This window comes from Ailuropoda melanoleuca, chromosome 4 (assembly GCF_002007445.2).
Source record: "Ailuropoda melanoleuca isolate Jingjing chromosome 4, ASM200744v2, whole genome shotgun sequence".
NCBI classification, from domain to species: domain Eukaryota; kingdom Metazoa; phylum Chordata; class Mammalia; order Carnivora; family Ursidae; genus Ailuropoda; species Ailuropoda melanoleuca.
In genome coordinates this window covers 52,099,245-52,122,040 of record NC_048221.1, presented here as the reverse complement: position 1 = coordinate 52,122,040, position 22,796 = coordinate 52,099,245, and the positions used below count along the sequence as shown (strand labels likewise).

Here is a 22,796-nt window from a genome sequence, read left to right as displayed (position 1 = left end):
AGCAGATGTCAGCTTTATCTGCATATAAGCCCAGGGTTGGTCTCAAGCTAATCTGTAGCTCTCCTTAAAGACTAGAGGGATTCTGGTACAGTGAGGGGCTTGTCCACTCTCATCTAAGGCCATGTTGGTTTGGAGCTACCCTCACTTTTCTCTTGGACAGGGCTTGCCCCTCTCTCTCTTCGTTAGGGCGCAATAGGACTTTGGAGTCCTTGTATAGGGAATTATATTAAGGAATGGATTATTTACTATTGGGTAACCAGAAGAATGGCTGGAATAGGCTTCTGGTAGGCAAAGGGAGAAGTCTGAATTGTGCTATATGTGTGTTGTTCTCTCCCTGCTTGAGAATATTCTTCCTTCAGGAAGTGGGCCTGATGAACTAACTACACAAGACATGAGAAAGGAGCTTCATTTTTTTTTAAGCTTTTTACTTCGTTTTACCTATTTTCTGTGTTGTCTAGGCACAGAAAGAATGGTGGCAGAGTAAATGTTAAGACAGTTAAGTCCCCTTTCAACTTATATTTATAGACCCTGCAAACAACTCTACAGATGTGAGGCTAGTACTAATAGAAAAGTGCATTTCATTCGCGATTCCTTTGTACTTACGTATCTGCCTGATTGAAGTAGGCGACCGAAGATTAAATTTTGCTATTACAGCAATATTTATACCCAATTTTAGGATTTTAGAATTTTTAAAGGATTTTAATATCACGAAGTTCAGTTTATTACATATTTACTTTATCATGAGATAGTTATAGTTCATTTTTTTATGCTTTTTTTTTTTTTTTTAAGGGAAAGAGCGAGAGAGTGGGAGGTGGGGAAGAGGGAGAGGGAAAGGAGAGAATCCCAGGCAGACTCCCGCTGAGCACAGATCCTCACACGGCTGGATCCCACAACCTTGAGATAATGACCTGAGCTGAAATCAAGAGTCAAGACACATAACCTACTGAGCCACCCAGAATCTCCGTTTTATATAGTTCATTATTTTTTTTTTATAGTTCATTATTTTAAAATAAACTTTATTCTAAGACCATAAGCTTTGGAGTCCAGCTGAGCTGGATTCCAACATAGGCCTTTACACTCACTGTGTGGCTTTGAGCAAGTAACTTTCTTAGGGCTCCCATTCTCTCAGTTTTAAGGTGGGGATATTAATGTGTACTTGACAGGTTTGTTGTATGAATTAAATAGCTAGTGTTGTATGGGATTAAGTTTTATGTTCATATAATAGATAAATGGTGGCCGTTGATGTTATTGGCCTTGAAGTCTTACCTTGTTTAAACATTTCCCTTTTATATTATGTTTATTTTTAAATACCCTTCAGTAAAAAAGCACGTTTAGATTGGAATACTGATGCCGCCTCGTTGATTGGAGAAGAACTTCAAGTAGATTTCCTGGATCATGTTCCTCTCACAACTCACAACTTTGTAAGTTACAGAGCTCTTCCCTTTTATGGCATGTTGGGTGCTTTGGCTGACATAATAGGACTTCCTCAGAGGTACTAGGCATATATATTGTTGGATTGTTCAAAGTCGTCATTACGCCATTGTTTACAGTAAGGCAATTTCAGTTTAATTAGCCATAGATAATACTCTAATTTGTAGGCATGAATCTTACAAATGTTGGAAGTACAGTTCTTCATTCTGTAAGATCTCTTGGGGGCCAAGAGGAATTTACTTTGTCTTTTGTTGTCTTTCATTTATTCAACATAATTTACACCTGTGTTCTTGTTGTAGGCACGGAAGACCTTCCTGAAGCTTGCCTTCTGTGACATCTGTCAGAAGTTCCTGCTAAATGGATTTCGTTGTCAGACTTGTGGCTATAAATTTCATGAGCACTGTAGCACCAAAGTACCTACTATGTGCGTGGACTGGAGTAATATCAGACAGCTCTTGTAAGGCATCCTTCTTATTTCAAAGGATATAAGTGGTTGGGGAGGTTTAAACTCTTTTGAAACTACTTATTGTATATTTGACTGACAAGTTGGGATTTAGAATTATTAAATGAATTATCATGATCTGGAAACCATCTACTTTAGAAACATGACAGTTCTGAAGCCAGTGAGTTTTAGTGTGGCATAGCTCTCTAAAACAAGCAGGTATAGGACTGTTATCTGTGAAATAGGGATTGATGTGCTATGATTCAGTAAAGCAAAGAACAAAAGGGTATGAAAACCAAAGACTTTTGGCTTTTCTCTCTAAACAGTATCATTTATTTGGTTGCTAGTAGACACTGCCCTTTACTTTGTTAAAGATGCTAAACAGACCTTTGTTGTTGAGAAGGGGCAGAGCATAGTCGGTGTTATTTTCTTCACCTCAAACTGGAGAAAACATTATTAGTTTTAGAGTGATGTAAAACCTCAGAAGATACTTGTGTTTAGTGAGGTTTAAATGAAAAGTACATGTTCCAACTTGCCTCTTAAGAACTGTTAAAGGGGTATGAAAAGTCAAAGTTTGATCTCTTTTTGAGAGTACTAGAAAAACAAAGGGATTATTATCATTAAACCATGATGGGAATGCCTTTTTTGCTTTTGTGGTAGTCACATTGATTTTGCTTGTGTAGCCTAAGTGGCGCAGGCTAGGAGTTCAGTAGACACGGCTGAGAATCTTGGCGTTACCATTAACTAACTACAGTCACTGCTGAGCCTCAGTGCGCTCATCTGAAGAAAAAAGGTAGTACCCTCCTTGCAGGTTTCCCGTGAGGATTAACTGAGGTAGCTAACCTGTGAAATTGCTGGGCACAAGTGCTCATCTCATGGAAAGAAGATGCCCAGTTAATGCTAATATCACTTTTATATATGATTTTTGGTGCTGATTGACATTTATTTTTCATATTCAGTCTTTTCATCATTGCATTTCTAAGACAGAATATTTCCAGAAAAGTTCTATGTGATTTAGGTTATAGCATGCCCTACGGTAGTGTTAAAAGGCATTATTTTGATACAACTGGATACTGGACCAGTATTCTTTTTTTTAAGAAATGCACATTAGAACCTGTATGTTTATTAGCAGGTCAGTATTGTTCATATTCTGTACTCATTCAAACCCAAGTCATTTGGGTTGGTGGTCCCTTTTGCTCTGGGTAGCCTAAAATGGTCGAGCAAAATGTGACTAGAAGATTTAGTTTGAGTAGCTGTTAGCAAGAGTAGTCTGACTCTATAAAATTACTGCAATTCTAGTAAACCAGTCTTCCTCTGATTTCATGTAGATTGTTTCCAAATTCTACTATTGGTGATAGTGGGGTCCCAGCACTGCCTTCTTTGACAATGCGTCGAATGCGAGAGTCTGTTTCCCGGATGCCTGTTAGGTAATTTTTTTACTTAAAGCTTTTCTTTGGAAAATTACATTGAGGTGGGTGGGATTGAAAGCCTGAATACAAAAGACTGGAGTTCCTTTGCGTTCCCTTCTCTCTCTGTGTAAACCCTGTACTTCTTCTGTGGGACTTGATATTGGTGTTAGAGCAAAATGTGGTCCTGTAGCTTTTACATTCTGGAAAGTGACTCTGACTACAGTTTTCTTCTGTTACCATAGCATGTCCCTTAATAGCTCATCACATTTTAAAGAGCTTCCGATTTTGCCTCCCTCAGTATGGTAGCAAGTTGCACCTCAAGGGAAGGGTCCCAAAACTATATACAATGATCCAATAAAAATAAAACTCCTAACTTTGAAAGGCTAATTATGGCCTTGCATTGCTAAAACCATGGTATTTAATAGACTGCGATCTTTCAAAAGAGTCTAGATTTTTAATACAAATATCCTGTCTAATGTGCCTGTGAGTTTGGACATAACTTGTTTTTATTCTGTTCTCCAGCTTTAAAGTCAGAGCTTTGTTGAGTTCACATGTCTTGTTCAGTGTTACACATGAATTTGGAACCTAAAAAAGAATCTACTTCTTTGTCAAAATATCTGACTTTTATGAATATCATTTAATGACCTTTTAAAAACTACCATGGAAGTTGTTAAAGGCAGCATATATCTCAGAACAAGGAATTTGTATTGAAATGTTATCTGGATATACATTTGTGTATGACTTTTATTTTTCTTGATAATTTGAAAAGCAAGTCTGATGAAAATTGTACATGCTTCTGAAGATTTCATACTAGAAGACCAGCTTCTGAGGGCCTAAACATTCAATTACCCGAGAAGGCAATTTTTCAAGGCAGTAGAACAGTTTCTCTTAGAAAAACTAGCCTTCTATTCCTTGAATTCATGCATGGTGTTACTTGAATCTGAAAAAAACTCAAAATAATCTGTAGAGCAAATAATGAAAATGTTATACTTACTGCATTTTCCTAGTGTGGTTGATGGGGGAGTGGGGTTGGCTGGAAGAGGTCAGTGATTATTTCCCAGTTGCACATTGGCATCCTGAAAACTGAGTTCACGTTAACTGACTGAGAGCTGGTTAAGTGGGGAGAGGGTGCATAGTGGCTAAAATGCTGGCCTTTTTGCAGAGGTGCTCTATAGTTTGTCTTAACTGTAAGACTCTTCCTTCAAGCTCTCTAAGTCAGTCTCTAAACTGGGCAAGTGCCAGCTTGCTTGGTTGGTGGTGGCATGGTTGGCAAATGCTACTCTATTCTGTTCTAGAGATGGTCTGCAAATTTTGTATATTCTATAGAGGTGATTTATTAAAAAGACAACTTAAAATGTATTGTTGTTTTCACGTGAATTCCAATCTGCATATATTCTTTCCTTTTCAAAAATTGGCATGCAAAACACCTAGACAGAAACACCTAGAATTTTTTTAAGTGGTGCCTGTTGAAAGAAAGGAACATTTTGTCCAAGGTTTTAGTACAAGTAGGATTTGCCTGAGTATCTTAATGAAGTGCTCAGTTGAAAGACTTTACCAGTGGGGAGGTCTCAGTGTCATTCATGGCGTTTTCTTTTTCCTCCTCGTCTAGTTCCCAGCACAGATACTCCACACCCCACGCCTTCACATTCAACTCCTCCAGCCCTTCCTCTGAAGGTTCCCTCTCCCAGAGGCAGAGATCGACGTCCACACCTAATGTCCACATGGTCAGCACCACCCTGCCTGTGGACAGCAGGATGATTGAGGTAATGGGCCCCCTTCCGGGTGGTGAGGAGTATTGGAATTGGTTATTGGGGTGGGGTTGACTATTGTGTGAGAGAGTTTTGGGTTTCAAACCTGATAAAAGATGTTGCTGCACTTTCTCAGGACCCTGGACTTTGTGAATTTATTTAACCACTACATCTGTAGACTGGCTGAATAATCTGATTGGTATATCATTCAAGTGGAGAACTAAAATTCCCTGAAGAAACGTTAACATTCGAACTCCTTCTTTCCATTTTAGATTTGAATAGGACTTGAGTGAACTAGTGAATGAGCTATATAAAGAACAGTTTCATTTTGGTATGGGAAAGAAAATAATAATGATGGAGAACTACAAGCTCTCTGAGAGACTGTAAGTGATTTTATTTAGAAGTAGAAGGGTGGAGTCGCTGGATTACTAAGCAGGTTTTAGGGAGATGCAGAAGTACCCAGAGCTAGTGTTTTCAAACTGCTTTTTCTTTTCTTGGCTTTTTGGTATGTTCTGTTTGTTTGGTTTGCTTTCTAATTCATCTTTAATAACAACTGAATACACTTAAAATACTTCCTTTGTTCTTTATTCTTCTTTATTTCTCATTGCTTTGGACTAGAATAACAGCCTGAATGCTTCTCCCAGGGCGTGGTCCAGACGATTTTGTTTGAGGGGAAGAGTAGGTATTCTTCTTCATGCCTTTGCTTTCTTGTACATTAACAGGATTGCTAAGACTGTCAGACAGTAGCCTATCAAAAATGAAACAGTCACTAAGTTCAATTTATATTTCTTGCCAGACTTGTTTTCTTGTTTTCTTTTTTGACAATAGAGTATATAGAAGTAAAAAAAAAAAAAATATATATATATATATACACACACACACACACACACACACACATACACACACTGTATGTGGCATTGCTGACAGGTGAAATAAGTTTCTCAAATGAGATTTTGAGGTAAAGGGCATTAAAATGTTTTTTAAAAAAATTATTTCCAACCAAAGACTAACGCTAGATTTATTTAGTTGGTGCTGTGACTATCACTGTTGTATTTATACCTCGTTTAGAGACTGGATATGCCCGTTTGGTTGATATGCCCTGAAAATCTTTTGCCAACTCTTATCAGAGACAGCTGTGCTCTCTCTGCATTATGAATTGTTCTTGAAAAATCTCAGGGACACCCGCCACTGCGGGTACAACTGTACCTCACTTAGACCTTGAATCACTTTCCATATACTTGTCCTACCAGTCAGAGGTGGCAAGGACTCAACAAAAATGTTGACTTCTGAATGTGGGGCCTGAACTGGCCATTTGGGGGCCAAGTTTGAATAGCACAAGCTTATTGTGAGGAGGTCATGTGTATGCAAGCTATGAATTTTGTTATTTCTTTTCTGTCATGATTAGCCCTGATAATAAAATGATATACTAGTGACTTCTGTTATATGATTTGTTTCTGTGTAAACACCCTGATATTTAAAGGGGACATTAAAAGTGAAAATTCTTGAATTTTTATTAAAAAATAACTAGCGCTATTGTTTTAATTCTCTCTCAGCTTTAAAGGCAGAGCAAATTTTGATCCTTTTTTAAAAATCACATATGATTCAGCTTTTTTAAAGGATACATTCTTTGTTCAAACCGTTTGTCATTGTCTTTAATACTTGATTCCAAGATGATTGAAAAGTTCTTTCTAGGGTAAATCTAACTTTAGAAATCGGCTCAGAATAAAATATGAGGTGTATAGTGGATAAGGGAAGAAAATTACTGTGACATTAAGAAAAAAATCCTAGTGCATGAGAATATAATTCTGGTCAGTAGAAATACATTGTGACATGCTTTGACCAAAAACAAAGAGTGGGTTAGTTGGATAATAAGGCTATACCTGCTGAATATTCTGTTGAAATTCAGGTTATTTTTGGCCAGTGTTTTGCCCATCTGGCAGTCATCCTGTCTACTTAAAAACAGAGATTCCTTCTTCCCTCCCAGAAATGCTTAATCAGTCCTAGTTGAGGGAAGGAGGAATCTGTATTCTTAAACACCTCTCCAGGTGATCCTGAAGACTGGCCAGGTTTGGGAACCCCAGGTCCAGGCTTTATTGCTTGGGTGGGGCTGCCAAAGGTAGGGGGAGGGGTCGCTTGGTTTATGATTCCTTTTATCTTATAAAAATGTTATGGATTGGAAACATTCCATTAATAGTTGTGTGAAAAAAGTTATCTGTTGTGGTTACACAAAGAAAACAGAGTTGGGGACCTTTTTGAAATATGGAGACCAAATGGATTTATGTAATAGTTATTTACATATTGCAAGTGAGGATTTATAAAATGGGTATTTAGGTCTTATGGAAGGCCTTGTGATTTAAACTGTTATACCCAAACAGTTTCTAGTAAGTTCTAAAGGTAGTCTTTGATTTCTCACCTAAGTAGAATGTGACTAATTTCAGAGCTTACCCATAAGGTCTCAGGAGCATTTTGTGGTGAATGAGCTCAGGGCTGAGGTCCACGGGTGATGGTTTCTGGTTCTATTTCTGCCACCTACTGGCTGTGTGATCCTGGCCAAGTCTCTTTATCTGTTTATATGTGTTTACTTGTATGTAAAATGTAGGTTTTGGACTAAGGGATTTATGGTCCTTCCAGTGTTTCATGACTTTAGGCTTGGATACAGTTGCGTAGTCATGGTGCTTACCCTTATCAAGTCCAACTTCTGGTCAGTGTGCCCTGAATTCCTAGAAGAGTAAGAGTGAGCTTGCCACCTAATCCCCAAGTTCTGTTTTGTTTTGTTTTGTTTGAGCCTCAGTGGAGCAAAGATCCTCAATCATTAAAAAGATCTCAGCTGATAGTAACTTTGCTAGCGTTCCTGCATGAGTATCGCTTTGCTGTATATGCATTGCTTTCTCCTGAGAAAAGGAATGTAGTTTCCATTCCAAAGAATGTGGTATATGAAAAAGCTAACATCAGTTCTCCTAATAATTAATGATAATCTTGGAGATAATTGGCCACTGACATTTGGTAAATTTAATCAAAGGAAAGTTAAGAGTATATGATTAGACATTCTGTATTTTAGAGGTTTTACAATTTACTTTGTTCCTGCAAATTCTCCTCCTCCCCTTTCCTTCCCCCAGAGAACATCTTTTCTGGTGCAGAAATTGACCAGCTTTCCTTTTCTGTTTCAGGATGCAATTCGAAGCCACAGTGAATCAGGTACTTGTCCAAAGTTACTTAGCAAATAATAATAGGCTTTTTTTCTTTATGCTGTGTATCTTCTGTTGGCTTATCCACGTGTGGATTCTGTTTGTCTCGTCTATTAAGCCTCACCTTCAGCCTTGTCCAGCAGCCCTAACAATCTGAGCCCAACAGGCTGGTCGCAGCCCAAAACTCCTGTTCCAGCACAGAGAGAGCGGGCACCAGGATCTGGGACCCAGGAGAAAAACAAAATCGTGAGTATGGCTTACAGTACCTCTTGCATGTTAGGGTTTACTAAGAAAAACCTAGTCAGAAATGAGAATACTTTTAATTGGGGTGGAGTGGGGTGCTAATAAAAAAACATTTAATGAAGGATATTATAAACATCAGTGCCATTTTTGGCATGCTTATGTTGAAGAATTTGTTGGCACAACTAAAATGCTATTTTTTCAAAATATCAAAATTGGAATTACAGTTAGTGTTTAACTTTAAAAGATAGGAGAGTGAGTGGATTTGGGGGTGTTCTTTTCTCTGACACCCTCACTAAACAGAGCTTTACCATTCCATGGAGTATGTTAATGATCTCTGCTGGTTTCAGAGGCCTCGTGGACAAAGAGATTCAAGCTATTACTGGGAAATAGAAGCCAGCGAAGTGATGCTCTCCACTCGGATTGGGTCAGGCTCCTTTGGAACAGTGTATAAGGGCAAGTGGCACGGTATGTTTGGGGCACTCCCTTTATTGCAAGGCCCAGAAAGGGCCAAGAAGGGGCTACTATTGATTCACTGCTGTGTCGCTCATGGTGCTGCTCTTCAGGGTTATTTGATTACATCTCAAGATTGAACTTAGTATTTCAGTGACATTTCATAGCATTCTTTTTAGATTCAGTGATGCTGTAATTGGTATGATATGGTTTCCAGGTGATCCTAGAAATTGGTGAACAAGAGTTGAGCCCTCCAGTCAAGTGTCAGGAACTGATTAAATACAAGCTGCACAGGGGATATGCTTTCAAGTTCCTTAGATGAGTAAGAGTCTGCTGCTGTGAGGGGGGCATGGATTCTAGAAACAGAAAGCTGGAAAGAGCCTTAGAGATTTGCGTGTAGAAAACTGAGGTCCCAAGCAGGGAACTAACATGCCCATGGTCACACGGCTGGGCTCAGGAAAGCCAGGCGCCTCAAGAAGCAGGTTCTCTTGCGCTGCCCTGGGTTGGTTGTGGGGAACCCCCATCAAGCAGGGAACGTACAGACTTCGTTCTTGAATCTGTGTGGGGTGTTAGTGTTCTTATTGTAATGGAAACACTTTGTCACTTGGAAGAAATGTACTATTTTAATATCTGTGGCCACAGCTTGTGTATTTTGGCAACATACCTTACATTTTTCCCTCAGATTTTTAATGCCTCTCGCTTTAGGGTGTTAGCAAATATAGGGAGTATTTTTTTTTTTGAAAATGCTCTGTGTTCCCCAAAAGGTGTCCTTCTAGAGTCACATTTTAATGAAGCAAAAAACAAACAAACAAACAAAAAAACCCTAAAGTGCCTAGGTGTATTTCTAGTTTGGATGGTTTCATGTTTATCTTTATACATGGAGGGGCAGAGATTGCGAGAAGTTAAGAGCATCAAATGAACAGAACATTAAAATCAAGATGTTGAAAACTGAGAAACGCCTCCAGTCTTCTGAGTTCCTTATGTTAATTAATATATGGGTTTGCCCCTGGTAGCTAGGTAGATAAATTTCTTGTTCTTTAAGGAAACTGGCATAGGACTGAATGTGTCATTTCTTTTCCTTTGAAAACTGTATCTAATATACTATTGGCCTGCCTCCCCGGGTCACACAGAATTTATGCTCTTGCAGAATATTTCCCAAATAGACCTCATAAATGTCTTGGCGATTCCCTCAGAAAGGAAAACAATTAAAATACTTTTTTACTACTGAAGTATAGTTGGCAGGCGATCTGTTAGTTTCAAGTGTACAACATAGTGAGTGATGTGACAGTCCTGTACGTGTGCTCACCCCACCGAGTATGCGCCGTCTTTGTCACCCTCCAGTGTTATGCTATTACTGACTGTATTCCCAACACTGTACTTTTTTTTTTTAAAGATTTTATTTATTTATTCGACAGAGGTAGAGACCAGCCAGCGAGAGAGGGAACACAAGCAGGGGGAGTGGGAGAGGAAGAAGCAGGCTCACAGCGGAGGAGCCTGATGTAGGACTTGATCCCACAACACCGGGATCACGCCCTGAGCTGAAGGCAGAAGCCCAACCGCTGTGCCACCCAGGCGCCCGCAACACTGTACTTTTTATCCCTGTGACTTACGTATTTTCTAAGTGGAGGTTTATACCTCTTAATCCCCATCACCTGTTTGGCCCATCCTCCCACTCCCCTCTCCTGTGGCACCACCGGTTCTCTGTATCGCTAAGTCTGTTTCTGCCCTTTTTGCTGTTTGTTCACTTGTTTTATTTTTTAGATTCCACATGTAAGTGAAATCATATGGTATTTTTCTTTCACAGATTTATTTCACTTAGCATAATACCCTTTAGGTCCGTCCATGTTGTTGTAAACGGCAAGATCTCATTTTTTTTTTTTTAATGGCTCAGTAATGCTCCATTGTGTGTGTACATCACATCTGTATTCATTTATGGATGGACACTTAAGTTGCTTCCATGTCTTGGTTATTGTAAATAATGCTGCCGTGAATGTGGAGGTGCAGATAGGTTTTCAAGTTAGCGTTTTCATCTTCTTTGGGTGAATGCCTAGCAGTATAGTTACTGGGTCTTATGGTAGTTCTGTTTTCAGGCTTTTGAGGAACTTCTGTACTGTTCTCCACAGTGGCCGCACCAGTTTATGTTCCTCTGAACAGTGCACGGGGTTTCCTTTTATCCTACATCCTCTCCAACTCTTGTTATTTCTTGTCTTTTTGATACTAGCCGTTCTGACAGGTGTGAGGTGATATCCCATTGTAATTTTGAATTTTGATCTGCAGTTCCTTGATAATTACTGATATTGAGCAACTTTTTGTGTACCTGTTAGCCTTTCGTGTATCTTCCTTGGAGAAATGTCTATTTAGAACGTCTTTCCATTTTTAAATCAGATTTGTCTTTTTGGTGTTGTGTGAGTTCTTCATATATTTTGGATATTAACCCCTTATCATATAAATCATTTGCAAATACCTTCTTGCATTCGGTAGGTTTTCTTTGATAGTTTCCTTCACTGTGCAGAAGCTTTTATTTTGGTGCAGCCCTCTGGAAGAACATCACAATCTGTGGGGTCGAGTGCCTGTATCTGAGACTAGGCTGTTAGTAATTACAGGCAGGGAGCAGTGCATATTGCTTTTAATGCTTCCATTAGGAGCACTTAATCATTTTTTTAAAAGATTTATTAAAAAATTTTTTTAAAAAGATTGATTCAATTTATTTATTTTAGAGAGCGGGGAGAGGGGCAGAGGGAGAGAGAGACTCTCCCAGTAGACTCCTTGCTCAGCATGGAGCCTGATGTGGGGCTCAATCCTAGGACCCTGAGATCATGACCTGAGTTGGATGCTTAACCAGCTGAGCCACCCAGGTGCCCCTGCACTTAATAATTCTTATACCACATTTTTAAAGCATCAGCCAAAAGCCAATAGATGTAGTTAAGTTGTACTCAAATTTAAGTTTCCTCTTCTTGAGCATTTTTATTTGGGGGGATTCATAATTTTTCAAAGCATTAGTTACATTTGCCACAGTACTGCCTGTGAGCCTGTGTTTTCTTTCAATTCTGGAAGCTTTTGGATTATGGTAAGGGGACGTATTTGTTACAGTGTTACTTCCAGAAAGACTTCTGTTAGAATGTAGATAACATATTTAATACTTTTAAGATTCTAGTTTATTCTAAGTTTCAAAAGTCAGAAGAGCAAGGAACAAAGGACTTTTATGTCAGCCCCTCAGAAAGCAAGCCATGGTCTGTGAATGAAGAAATAAAACAAGAGGGCCAGGGAAACCACAATTTCTGGATTGTTTGTGCTATACTTGCTTGTGTGTGTGTGTGTGTGTTTTGTTGTTGCTGTTTTTCTGGTTCCTGTATACAATATAATGTTTTATCCATTTCTTAAAAACTACAGTTGTTGTGATTTTTAAAATTCTTGATTCTGCCTAGGAGCTGTGAAAGTAGAAAGAGTCTCAGAGCAGCCAAGATAGATGCCTCAGATCCATGAACTAAAACTCACTTACTTCGTGTAAGAAGCTGTCCTTGGGCTCACACACAGAGCTAAGTCTGGGATCTGATTGGCCAGCCACTGCAGATGGTCAACAACACAGTAACAGGGATGCAGACAGTAGCGCTGACGTAGCCGGGATGGGACGGTCACTGACGGCCCGAGGAGAAGGCAGCAAAGCCCCTGGTCTCGGGCTGCTTAGTGTTGAGGCCACCACCCTGGTGGAAACTATGTCTGGGTCCCCATCCCAGCCTAGCGCAGGAGTGGTGTTCATTCTATTCTGTTCTAGAAAGCATCGATGTACCTATTAGGTTTTAGATAACCCTAAATGTTATCTAAAACAGGAAATGGGTGTTTTTAAAAAGGTAAAAACATTCCACATGTACCGACTGATAATAGCTCTTCCTTCTTCAGCTGATGAGATACCAGTATCTTACTAAAAACATGATAAAATCAGTAGGAGTGTGTCTTAACTCGTAGTACATTTGCCTCTGACTTCACTGTTAGGGGAAGGTAAGACGCTCTGGTGTCATGAAGAGTAACTACTTCCCGCAGTTGTTTCGAGCTACCCTCCATGACATGTTCCCTGGCCATTTCCCTCTGTCATTTATATTGCTAAAGGAAAGAAGTACCATCCTTTATGTTATAAGATTGCCAATTATAAGGGTGTGTGGATAATTCCAGAAAGAAAAAAAATGTTAATACTATACAATTTTCTAGTCATCTTAGAAACATATTCAAAGGAAGAGATTAGCAATAAGCAGTATTACTAAACGTCTATTACGTGGAGTGCTGGAGAGGTGGGCTTGAGTGGTGGACTTGGCCCCGAGGACTTCCAGGGCAGGTTGGAGAGCAGCCTTTGTTGGAGGCCCAGACCTGATTGTGCACACCTGGGGGCCTCCAGCTGGGCACCGAGTCTCCGCTTCCCCGCCAGAAGCTGACTGCTGACCTGTGCTGCGAGCAGCCGGGTCCCTAGTATTAGTGCCAGCGGCTGTCCGCACGGACTGCTCCAGAGCTTCAGACAGCTTGTCCGTTCATAACATTCCCTGTGGACAGTTGCACCGTAGAATTCATTCGTTTCTTTATCTGGTGTTTCCTGAACATTCTTCTAGTACCAAGCATTCTTCTAGGGGCTACGAGTGAAGCAGTGAACAAAACAGATAAAAATTCTTTCTCTTGTGGAGTTTCTATTCTGGTGGGGACAATAACCAAGCAAAGTAAAGTATAAAAGTGTGTTATAAGTGCTAAAGAGAATAAATGGAGGAAAGCAGGTATGGAGTGGCAGGCCCCGTGCCCAGTTCTGGTGGGTTAATAGAGAAGGGCTCTGCTGAGGAAGTAGCACTTGCGTGACGCTAGGGCCTGGGCAGTACCTGGGGAAGAGGCAACGGGGGGTTCGAAGTGCTCCACCCGCCTGACTGAGGAACTCAAGGAAGCTAATAGGAGTGAGGTCCAGGGATGGGGAGTTGTAGGGTCCCGTAAAGATGTTGGAAATCAGTGGTCTCAGATTGTGCAAGACCTTCAGGAGGCTTGGCGAGCCTTCTCCTGAAATTCAGAACACTGGGGAGCTTATTACCGGAGAACTCATTCTAGTTCGGGGCAGTCCTACCAGTACAAAACCGTTCGTTCTTTATAGGAGTTGAAATCCACTTTCCTATAATGTTTGCCCCTCGCTCCTAGCAGATTGAATTCCTGTTACGGCGATGCCTGGAGTATTTGTATGGAAGTGAGGGAATGCTGGAGTACACAGCCTTTGGGTTTCAGTAAGAAATTGCGAATCGCCTGTTATCCTAGCTGCTAACCGTGAGCTGGCAGGCAGGATGGTCCTTGTAAGCACCATAGGGGCTCTCTGGTTTGACCCGATTCAGTCTTCCGCCAGTGACTTGCATGAAGACACAGGTCTGGACAGCAGATACGACTTACACGGAGCCGTAGTGTCGATTCGGGTAATAGAGTTTAGAAAGATGAGAGGATTTGAACTGGCTCTGGTGATGGAACAAGGAGAATATGAACTCTGAACAGGGATAGTAAGTCCTGCTCACGCTGCCAAAAAGTAGAGGCCGGAGGTGGAGGATGTGCGTCTGACGGCAAGGTCAGAGTGAGTCACTGCAAGCAGGCTTTGGCTGCTGGTGAGTCTTCTGAGCTCTGAGGTTACATTATGAGCAGGTCTGAAATGGGTGAAACAGAAGGTGATTTCAGTGACGACTGGAGCGCGCCCCTGGGAGAGCTGTAAAAAAGGGACGGTCCCAAGGAGCATCCCCTCCTGAGGGCCCATCCAGCATCTCCCCCAGTCTTCCTCTACCCACTCTGGCCTATCCCTTTAAAGCCCTGTCTAGTGCCTGGGCCACCAGCATTGTCCTTTCCTGGCCCCACCCTCAGTTGACTGCCATGTCAGATCAGCCCACCTTCCTGGGGTTTCTTGCCCCACCCCCCTGTCACCAGTGTCACCGCTGTTGCCTGTATCTTGTCTGAAGATGCAAGGCTCTTTGGGCAAGACTCCTGGCCTCCGTCATAGTCTGCAGGGGCCCAGATCTCACACTAGAGTTCCCCATACACAGCTCATGTTTCTTACATCCCCCTTACCTTCCCTTTGTTCCTGGTGTATCTAGTTTGGAACGGCCTGTCCCATTTAGTTAAATCCTTCCCTTGGATTATATCCCATTTGTTTCAGAAAACCTTTCTACATCCTCTCTGCAAACAGATTTACTTTCCTCTCTGTCCCCCGCCCCCAGCATTCTTATCTTGGCTCAGACTGCTCCAGAAAGAGCACTTCTGCAGGAGACTCTTAACGTCCTACTCAGTCGTAAGGAACTTTAGGTGGGCCTGCATGGTCTGTCAGCTCCATCTTCCTGAATAGAAAGCCGCTCTGGGCCCTCGGTAAATCCATGTGCCAGTGAATTGGATGGGCTCCTGCCCTGGATGGACTTCAGCTCTAGATGATAAAACCAGAGATCTCAGGGCAACAGTTTGGGACCTGTCGTAAGAACCACCTCTTTACCAGTTGGTTCTCAAGTGAGGTGAGGAATGCTCCCACAGAGGCTGCAAGGGGGTGCTGCCGAGGGGGCATGTTTGATAAGTGGAGGAATTCCGTTACCTCCAAGGTGCCGTCAACCAACTCCTACTTTGTTTGATCCTAAGAAGTCTGTGTTTTAGTAAAATTCATTTGCCGAGAAAATCCGAGGTCCTTACAGCGCTGTGTGTAATTTATTATAATTACTATTATAAATACAGCATAGAAACACTTCTGAAAGTGGCTTCTAAATCAGCAGCACACATAAAGTAGAATCAATCTCTGGATGTTTCTGTGGTTGTGTAAAAAGGTTCACAGTGTGACACACTGTTGTCAGTATGGAAGTTAGAAGGGCAGCCATTGGAGTCAGGCTGGGGTTCTGATCTTGGCTCCAACCCTTCTGGTTTTAGGCCATATGACCTTGGACAGTGACTGAGCTTCTGGGTTGTCTGTGAAATGAGGGTAACAGTACTTACGTCATAGGGCAGCTGTGAGGACTGAAGGTGATAATGCCGGTGAGGGCACACGCCGTGCCAGGGCACAGTGAGCAAGCAGTGTGAATCACTAGGATTACTTCTTCATGGTATTAAAGGCAAAGAAGCTCAATTTCAGTGTCATCTTTGAATTTGTATAAGGCACCATCTAGATCTCACTAAAAATGTGGCTGCTGAGAGGCGCCTGGGTGGCTCAGATGGTTAAGCGTCTGCCTCCGGCTTAGGTCATGATCTGCAGGTCATGGGATCAAGCCCCATGGTGGGCTCCCTGCTCAGCAGAGAGCCTGCTTCTCTCTCCCCCTCTGCGTGCCACTCCACCCCTCCCCTTGCTTGTGTTCTCTCTCTGTCAAATAAATAAAATCTTTAAAAAAACAAAAAAACAAAAAACAGAACCAAAAAAGGAAAAAAAAAAATGGGGCTGCTGAGTTTGGCATCAACTGCTTGCTAACTGGCCTGTCTCCTGGCCCCAAAGACCCCGTGTCTGCTGGCCCCCTCCATGTCTGCCCACCACTGCCACCCCCACAGGCCCGTTGAAACCAAACCTGTTCAAGGCCTGTGTGGTGGTATTGAAAGGATAGTAGTAGAACTTACTTAACTTTTTCAGCCACTTGAACAGTTTAGAAATGTGCTGTTTGTTCCATATGTGTAGGTATGTGCTATCTGAATAAGTGATTCACTATCTTTCTCAAAACTAGGGTATGTGAAAAACAACAAAATAAGGTCATTCACCTGATTGCACTGACTACAAACTAATTTGCAGGAGATGTTGCAGTAAAGATCCTAAAGGTTGTCGACCCCACCCCAGAGCAGTTCCAGGCCTTCAGGAACGAGGTGGCTGTCCTCCGGTGAGTAGGGTGCGGGCCCTTGCAGCCTCCCCGGCGGGGCAGAGCAGGGCATGGGCGTGGCCGGGGTGGGGGGCAGGAGCTGCAGCTGGTGCGCCGGTCTCTGAGGGCCGGTGGCTGGGACTGGTGCTTAGTGAGTGTTCACTGCAGAGTCCTGTGGCTGGAACTCCTTCCTTACCAGTGAAAGGGTGTGGAAGGTTTCCTTTCTGCTCACGTGGTTGTCAGACCTCTAGGAGAGCCGCCTGTGCTGAGGACACCCCCATTCCGTTCCTCCAGATCTCTGGACACGCTGCCCTCAACAGCCCAGGTTTTTCTCTGGGTTTTGGTTTGAGATAGGGAGAAATAGGTTCTATTTTTGCATTTATTTCCAAGAGCTCTTTTTATGGCCAGTTTGCCTTGTTCTGGACTTCCAGAACCTCAGCGTCTAAGTCCTTGAGTCATTATTTAGACTTGTAGGAATAAGGTGAATAATGATGGATTCCGCAGATTCAGGTCCCGTGACCCCTGCGGGAGGAACTGTGAGTGCACGCTGATGGGAGAGAATGTCCTCTCTCTAAAGGCCGGCACTGAAGTGAATAACAGTGAGGTTCTTTTGTCACAACACCAACTCGATGATCAGCAATCTTACCTGTTTGCTTTGCTAGCCACCCGGATTGTAAGCACGGTGGCGTCAAGGACAGACAGGATCTGGTGTCAGTGCGAAAGCAGAGTAGACCCTCTATTCTGCAGCAACTGAAGAGTCAGAGCCTTTTTTCTCCAACCCTCTGTAGCAAAACACGGCACGTGAATATCCTGCTCTTTATGGGGTACATGACAAAGGACAATCTGGCGATTGTGACCCAGTGGTGTGAAGGCAGCAGCCTCTACAAACACCTGCATGTCCAGGAAACTAAATTCCAGATGTTCCAGCTGATTGACATCGCCCGCCAGACTGCTCAGGGAATGGAGTGAGTAGACGGCTTGTTGACTAGAGTCTGGGGTCCCGGCATCCGCGTGCCTTCCATCGGGACCTGAGTTAGGAAAAAGCCAAGTCGGCTAAGTGGTTTCTGTGATGTTGCTCGGCCGGAGAGTAAGCCTCTGGGGTGGGCCGAAGGAGAGCGCGCTCCGGGCTCCTCGCCCGAGCTGCGGCGGCCCGCCCTGGGGCTTAGATTCAGGTCGGAGCCACTGCCCTCAGAATTCACCCAGACGCCCAAGAGCATAGCGTGGGCTCCGAACCTTCTGCTTGGACAGCCGCGGCGCTGCCTTCTGCGGGAACGCGTGCTCTGACGCGTGGCACGTGTGCTCGTCCACGGCAGGGTCCGAGCAGATGGTTTTGGATAATTCATTTACCTTTTGGACAATGCTTTAAAGTCACCCCAGCACCTGCACATAACACTACCCGTGAGTCTCTGCTTGAACACAGTTCTCTGTGAAAGGGGTGTATGTGTGTGTGTGACACTCTCTCTCAGGTACCCTCTTATGTGGAAGAGCGGGAATGCCTCAGCCCCGACGTCTGGAGGCGCGAGCCGCAGCTGTGCTTGCACATGCTCTCTAGAATCGCATGGTCTAGTTTTGAAATTCATATGGAATTTACATTCTATACGTTCTAAGAAACAACTGGTCGGGGCACCTGGGTGGGTCAGTCAGTGAAGCATCTGCCTTCAGTTCAGGTCATGATCCTGGGGTCCTGGGATCAAGTCCTGCATCGGGCTCCTTGCTCAGCAGGGAGCCTGCTTCTCCCTCTGCCTGCCGCTCCCCCTGCCTGCGCGCTATCTCAAGTGAATAGAGTCTTTAAAAAAAAAAAAAAGAATTACTTTTTAGAAAAAATTATGGATATATTCAGTCCTTAAATGCATACAACTTAGTGGTTTTTAGTACATTCACAGAGTTGTGCAGATGTCACCACTATCTAATTTTAGAACATTTGTCAAGAAAGATGATGAGGTCGGGGTACCTGGGTGGCTCAGTCGGTTGAGTGTCCGACTCTGTTTCAGCTCAGGTCGTGATCTCAGGATCCTGGGATCAAGCCCCACATCCAGCTCTGTGCTCTACACGGAGTCTGCTTGTCCTCCCTCTGCTTCCCTGCCCCCCACTTGTTCACTTGCTCTCAAGTAGGAAGAAGATGAGGTCTTTTGTGTCTGGCTCGACTTAGCGTAACGGGTTTGAGAGGCTCATCCGTGTTGTAGTATGTGTCAGTACCTCATCCTTTTCTGTAGCTGAATGATATCGCACAGTATGGGTAGGCCACGTTTTATTTATGCGTTCATTAGTGGATGGACATTTGGGTTATCAGAATTACTTTGAGTAGAAGTGATGCTTCACTCACTGTGGCCTCACCTTAAGGTAAAGGCCCATGTGGCCCAGCCTGCACCAGCACCCACCAGTCCCCACCTGTAGCCCCTTATCGGGTGACAGGCGTTCAGGTGGCTTCCATCCTAGCTGTAATTTGAAGCTGCTTTCTACCCATGTCCCTCAGATTGTTTTTAATAGATTTATTTTCCCTTCACAGCTATTTGCATGCAAAGAACATCATCCACAGAGACATGAAATCCAACAGTATCCTTTGATGGTTGTTTCATTTGACTGTTCAGTTCTAAATTTAGAAAAACAGAAGGGAGACTTTTTAAAGTTTATCCCAGCAAAAGTGACTTTGGAAAGATTTCCACAAAAGTTGAGATACATGTTTGGGTTATGCTTGAAAGTTTTATTCTCTTCATTATTAAATTTAACTTGGAGGGATGGGGCTTTTGTCTTTCATGTTTATTTCTAGCATGTGGACAGTGTGTATCTGGTCAGAAAGTAGCTGCAGGCCAGATGTTTCAAGACTGTCAAAGTGACTACTAAACATTGTCTTCGGTGTACAGAAGTGGTTTCTTTGGAGGTCAGTGTCAGAACCAGCCCTTCCCCTTTCTGAGACTGTTCCTATAGAAGGGAACTGCAGATGGAGTTTTTGTGCTGTAGGGCAGGAAATGTCACTGTTGTCCATGTGCCTCCGGCCTGCGGCCTTTCTCTCTGAGAGGAGTGTGAATGGCGGTACATCCCTACTCTGCTTCTTGGCCAGTGAGAGGAGCACAGTTGGGTTGAGTCGGATCGTGGGATGTGGCCTTTGTGGCCTACTCCCACATCAATAACCGTGACATGTGGGATGTGGCCACATGTCGGAGGCATGGGATACATTTTAGTGATGGGTTTTTGGGAGTGACGTGTCCCATCGTGAGCGGAAACCCCGCAGATTTGAAGGAGGTACATGTTACTGGGCACTGGCAGGTCCCAAGTCAGCTTTAAACTGCCTGACTTCTTTATCCAGAAATGAGGTGAGTTTGGTCCTGATTTGAAGTCACCAAGCGGTACCTCTTCTAGTGAGAAATCTTGGGACAGTATTCAGTGCTCAGTGAGGGATGTGCCATTTTGTTCTTCACAGGTTTGTCATTTGAGGGCACAAAGCAGGCAGACACAAATATAAGCCATCACCGGCCAGGCCTGGCCCCAAGGAGCACACTGGCAGCCCGTGCTCTTAGAAATCTCGGGGTTTAAGGCACCTGTGTTATATGGGAAGGTCAGAAGGCCAGGGATCTGGCACCTAGATGTGGAAACAGGGAGAAGCAGCACGGGGAAATTGCCTTATTTTTGGCCGGAGCCAAATCATCTGGCACCCTGAGCAACTGTGGCATGCCTCCTGGAGGAAGGGGCCTTTCAGAAGCACTTTTAAAACTAAAGAAATCCAAGCAAACCAGTGCAGAGAAGGCTGGGGACAGGTAGGAGGCAGAGAGATGCTGTGCTCTTAAGACCTTCAGGAAGTGTTTCAAAATTAACTTGACCATTCTTTTGAAACCAGAGTCCTTAACAAGCATTGAGATATATTTCTCCATGAAGGCCTGACGGTGAAAATCGGAGATTTTGGTTTGGCAACAGTAAAGTCACGCTGGAGCGGTTCTCAGCAGGTTGAACAACCCACTGGCTCCGTCCTTTGGATGGTGAGGAGGCGAGGCTCCCATGAGCAGGGTGCAGGGCAGAAGGGGTGCCCTGGAGGTCTCTGTGCAAACTTAAGCGTTTGACATTCCCCCAATGTCCAGATACCTCAGTGAGGCCTTCCGTGACATCAGACAGCCCGAGGCAAATGTGGGTTTCCCGGAAGCTGGCGATCAGAACCAGGCTGGGGCATAGGTGCTGGGCCCCGGAGACCAGGCCTCCTGAGCCTGTGTGGGCCTGACCCGAGCGGGGAAGACTGTAGACTCTCGTGCCCGGGGGAGGAACAACCTGGCACCTGGATGTCTGTGGGGTCCAGATGGTGATGAATGAATGCATTTTGTCCCTATAGGCCCCCGAGGTGATCCGAATGCAGGATAACAACCCGTTCAGCTTCCAGTCCGATGTCTACTCCTACGGCATTGTGCTCTACGAGCTCATGACAGGGGAGCTTCCTTACTCCCACATCAATAACCGCGATCAGGTACATGCCCTGGTGCTGACTGGCGCGGAAGCCTCTGGGCCTCCAGCCAGTTTGAGCAGCAGGAGGGTTAGAAGTCGCTGCTGTCACTGTTGTCCCTCCACCCAGTCCCTCAACTATTTCCTCCTAGATCATCTTCATGGTGGGCCGAGGGTACGCCTCCCCAGACCTCAGTAAGCTGTATAAGAACTGCCCCAAAGCAATGAAGAGGCTCGTAGCCGACTGTGTGAAGAAGGTTAAGGAAGAGAGGCCTCTTTTTCCCCAGGTAAGACTTGGCTCCGGGCACAGGAACCGATTCAAGTAGGAGATCCTAAATAGAAATGAGGAGGGAGGTGGGCTCACGGTCTCCACCAGGTGCCGTAGGTGGGGTGGGAAGGGCATGCGTTTGGGCTCCTCACTGAAAGCTGCTGCTCCTGCTGTGACACCAGGGCCACCTAACGACACTGCCTCGTTTCAGATCCTGTCTTCCATTGAGCTGCTTCAACACTCTCTGCCGAAAATCAACCGGAGCGCTTCTGAGCCATCCCTGCACCGGGCGGCCCACACTGAGGATATCAACGCCTGCACATTGACCACGTCCCCTAGACTGCCTGTCTTCTAGCTGACTTTGCACCTGCACTCAGGCCACCAGGGGAGGAAGGGAAGTCAGCAGGCACCACCTTTCTGCTCCCTTTCGATGGAGGCAGAGAGCTCATTTTCAGAGAAGCTGCTGCTAAGGACCTTCTAGACTACTCACAGGGCCTTAACTTCATGTTGCCTTCTTTTCTACCCTTTCTGGCCCTGGGAGAAGGAAGCCATTGAAACGCTGGTTTGTCCTGCTCCCTCCCTGCATCCCTTATGCTCTTGAGCCGAGAGCCTTCTCCAGATGCACCCACGGCTGCCCAATGGCAGTACGTGATCTGGGGCCTCACCTGTTGGCCGAACGAGTACTTTTTTTAGGGCAAGAAAACGCACTCGGAGGGGAAATGAAGGTAGCAGACAAACCAGCCCTGATGTGGACATGTGGATTGTGGATATCAGCTCCTAGGAGGAATGCTTGTCATGGGAAGAACTGTTCTTCAGAGAGTGGTGTGGCGTCAAACAGGTAGTTTTGCACATAACACACCGAACAGCCCAGGACTGTCGAGAGACCACAGCCGCCTGAGGGAGCATTGGTACTATGGACCTTGACTTTGGGGACACTTCCTTTCCTTGGAGGTCTCCAGTGCATTGGGACGGTTTTCCAGAAGAGGCGCTTGGCCCGCCTCTCCCAGTCTTCGCCCTGTCGGGGAGCAGTCTTCCATCTCGCTGAATCTGTCTTCCAGGAGCTGCCCCTGTGGGGCGGGGCCACCGGGCCAGCCTCTCTCTTCAGTCACATCATGTGGATGCAAGGAAGCCAGGAATACAGGTTTTCTTGATGATTTGGGTTTTAATTTTGTTTTTATTGCGCCTGACAAAATACAGTTATCTGATGGTTCCTCAATTATGTTATTTTAATAAAATAAATTAAATGTAGGTTTAATGGCTGTTTCTTCCTTCTACTGAGCTCACAGCTTGAACTCCCCCATCTGTTCATCTCTCCTGGAGCAAGAAGACAAGCAGCAGGAAATGGGCCCAGAGCCTCTGCTGGGAAGGAATCTAAATCAGCCTTTGTGCT

At 44.1% G+C, this 22,796-nt stretch overlaps 1 protein-coding gene across 4 annotated transcripts in view; it reads left to right on the top strand.

The window, feature by feature from the left end:
- The window catches only part of RAF1 (Raf-1 proto-oncogene, serine/threonine kinase), a 78,910-nt gene extending 56,256 nt beyond the window's left edge, over positions 1-22,654 (top strand). For all 4 annotated transcript variants that reach the window (XM_019801842.2, XM_011227520.3, XM_019801843.2 and 1 more), the window contains 14 exons: positions 1,319-1,421; positions 1,731-1,888; positions 3,202-3,300; positions 4,892-5,045; positions 8,198-8,225; positions 8,334-8,461; positions 8,806-8,923; positions 16,653-16,737; positions 17,505-17,681; positions 19,223-19,269; positions 20,569-20,687; positions 21,032-21,163; positions 21,291-21,425; positions 21,618-22,654. In XM_019801842.2, the coding sequence (XP_019657401.1) occupies positions 1,319-1,421; positions 1,731-1,888; positions 3,202-3,300; positions 4,892-5,045; positions 8,198-8,225; positions 8,334-8,461; positions 8,806-8,923; positions 16,653-16,737; positions 17,505-17,681; positions 19,223-19,269; positions 20,569-20,687; positions 21,032-21,163; positions 21,291-21,425; positions 21,618-21,761 (1,627 nt within the window). In that variant the 3' untranslated portion in view covers positions 21,762-22,654. The remainder of the gene's footprint in view (positions 1-1,318; positions 1,422-1,730; positions 1,889-3,201; positions 3,301-4,891; positions 5,046-8,197; positions 8,226-8,333; positions 8,462-8,805; positions 8,924-16,652; positions 16,738-17,504; positions 17,682-19,222; positions 19,270-20,568; positions 20,688-21,031; positions 21,164-21,290; positions 21,426-21,617) is intronic.
- The last annotated feature ends 142 nt before the right edge of the window (positions 22,655-22,796 follow it).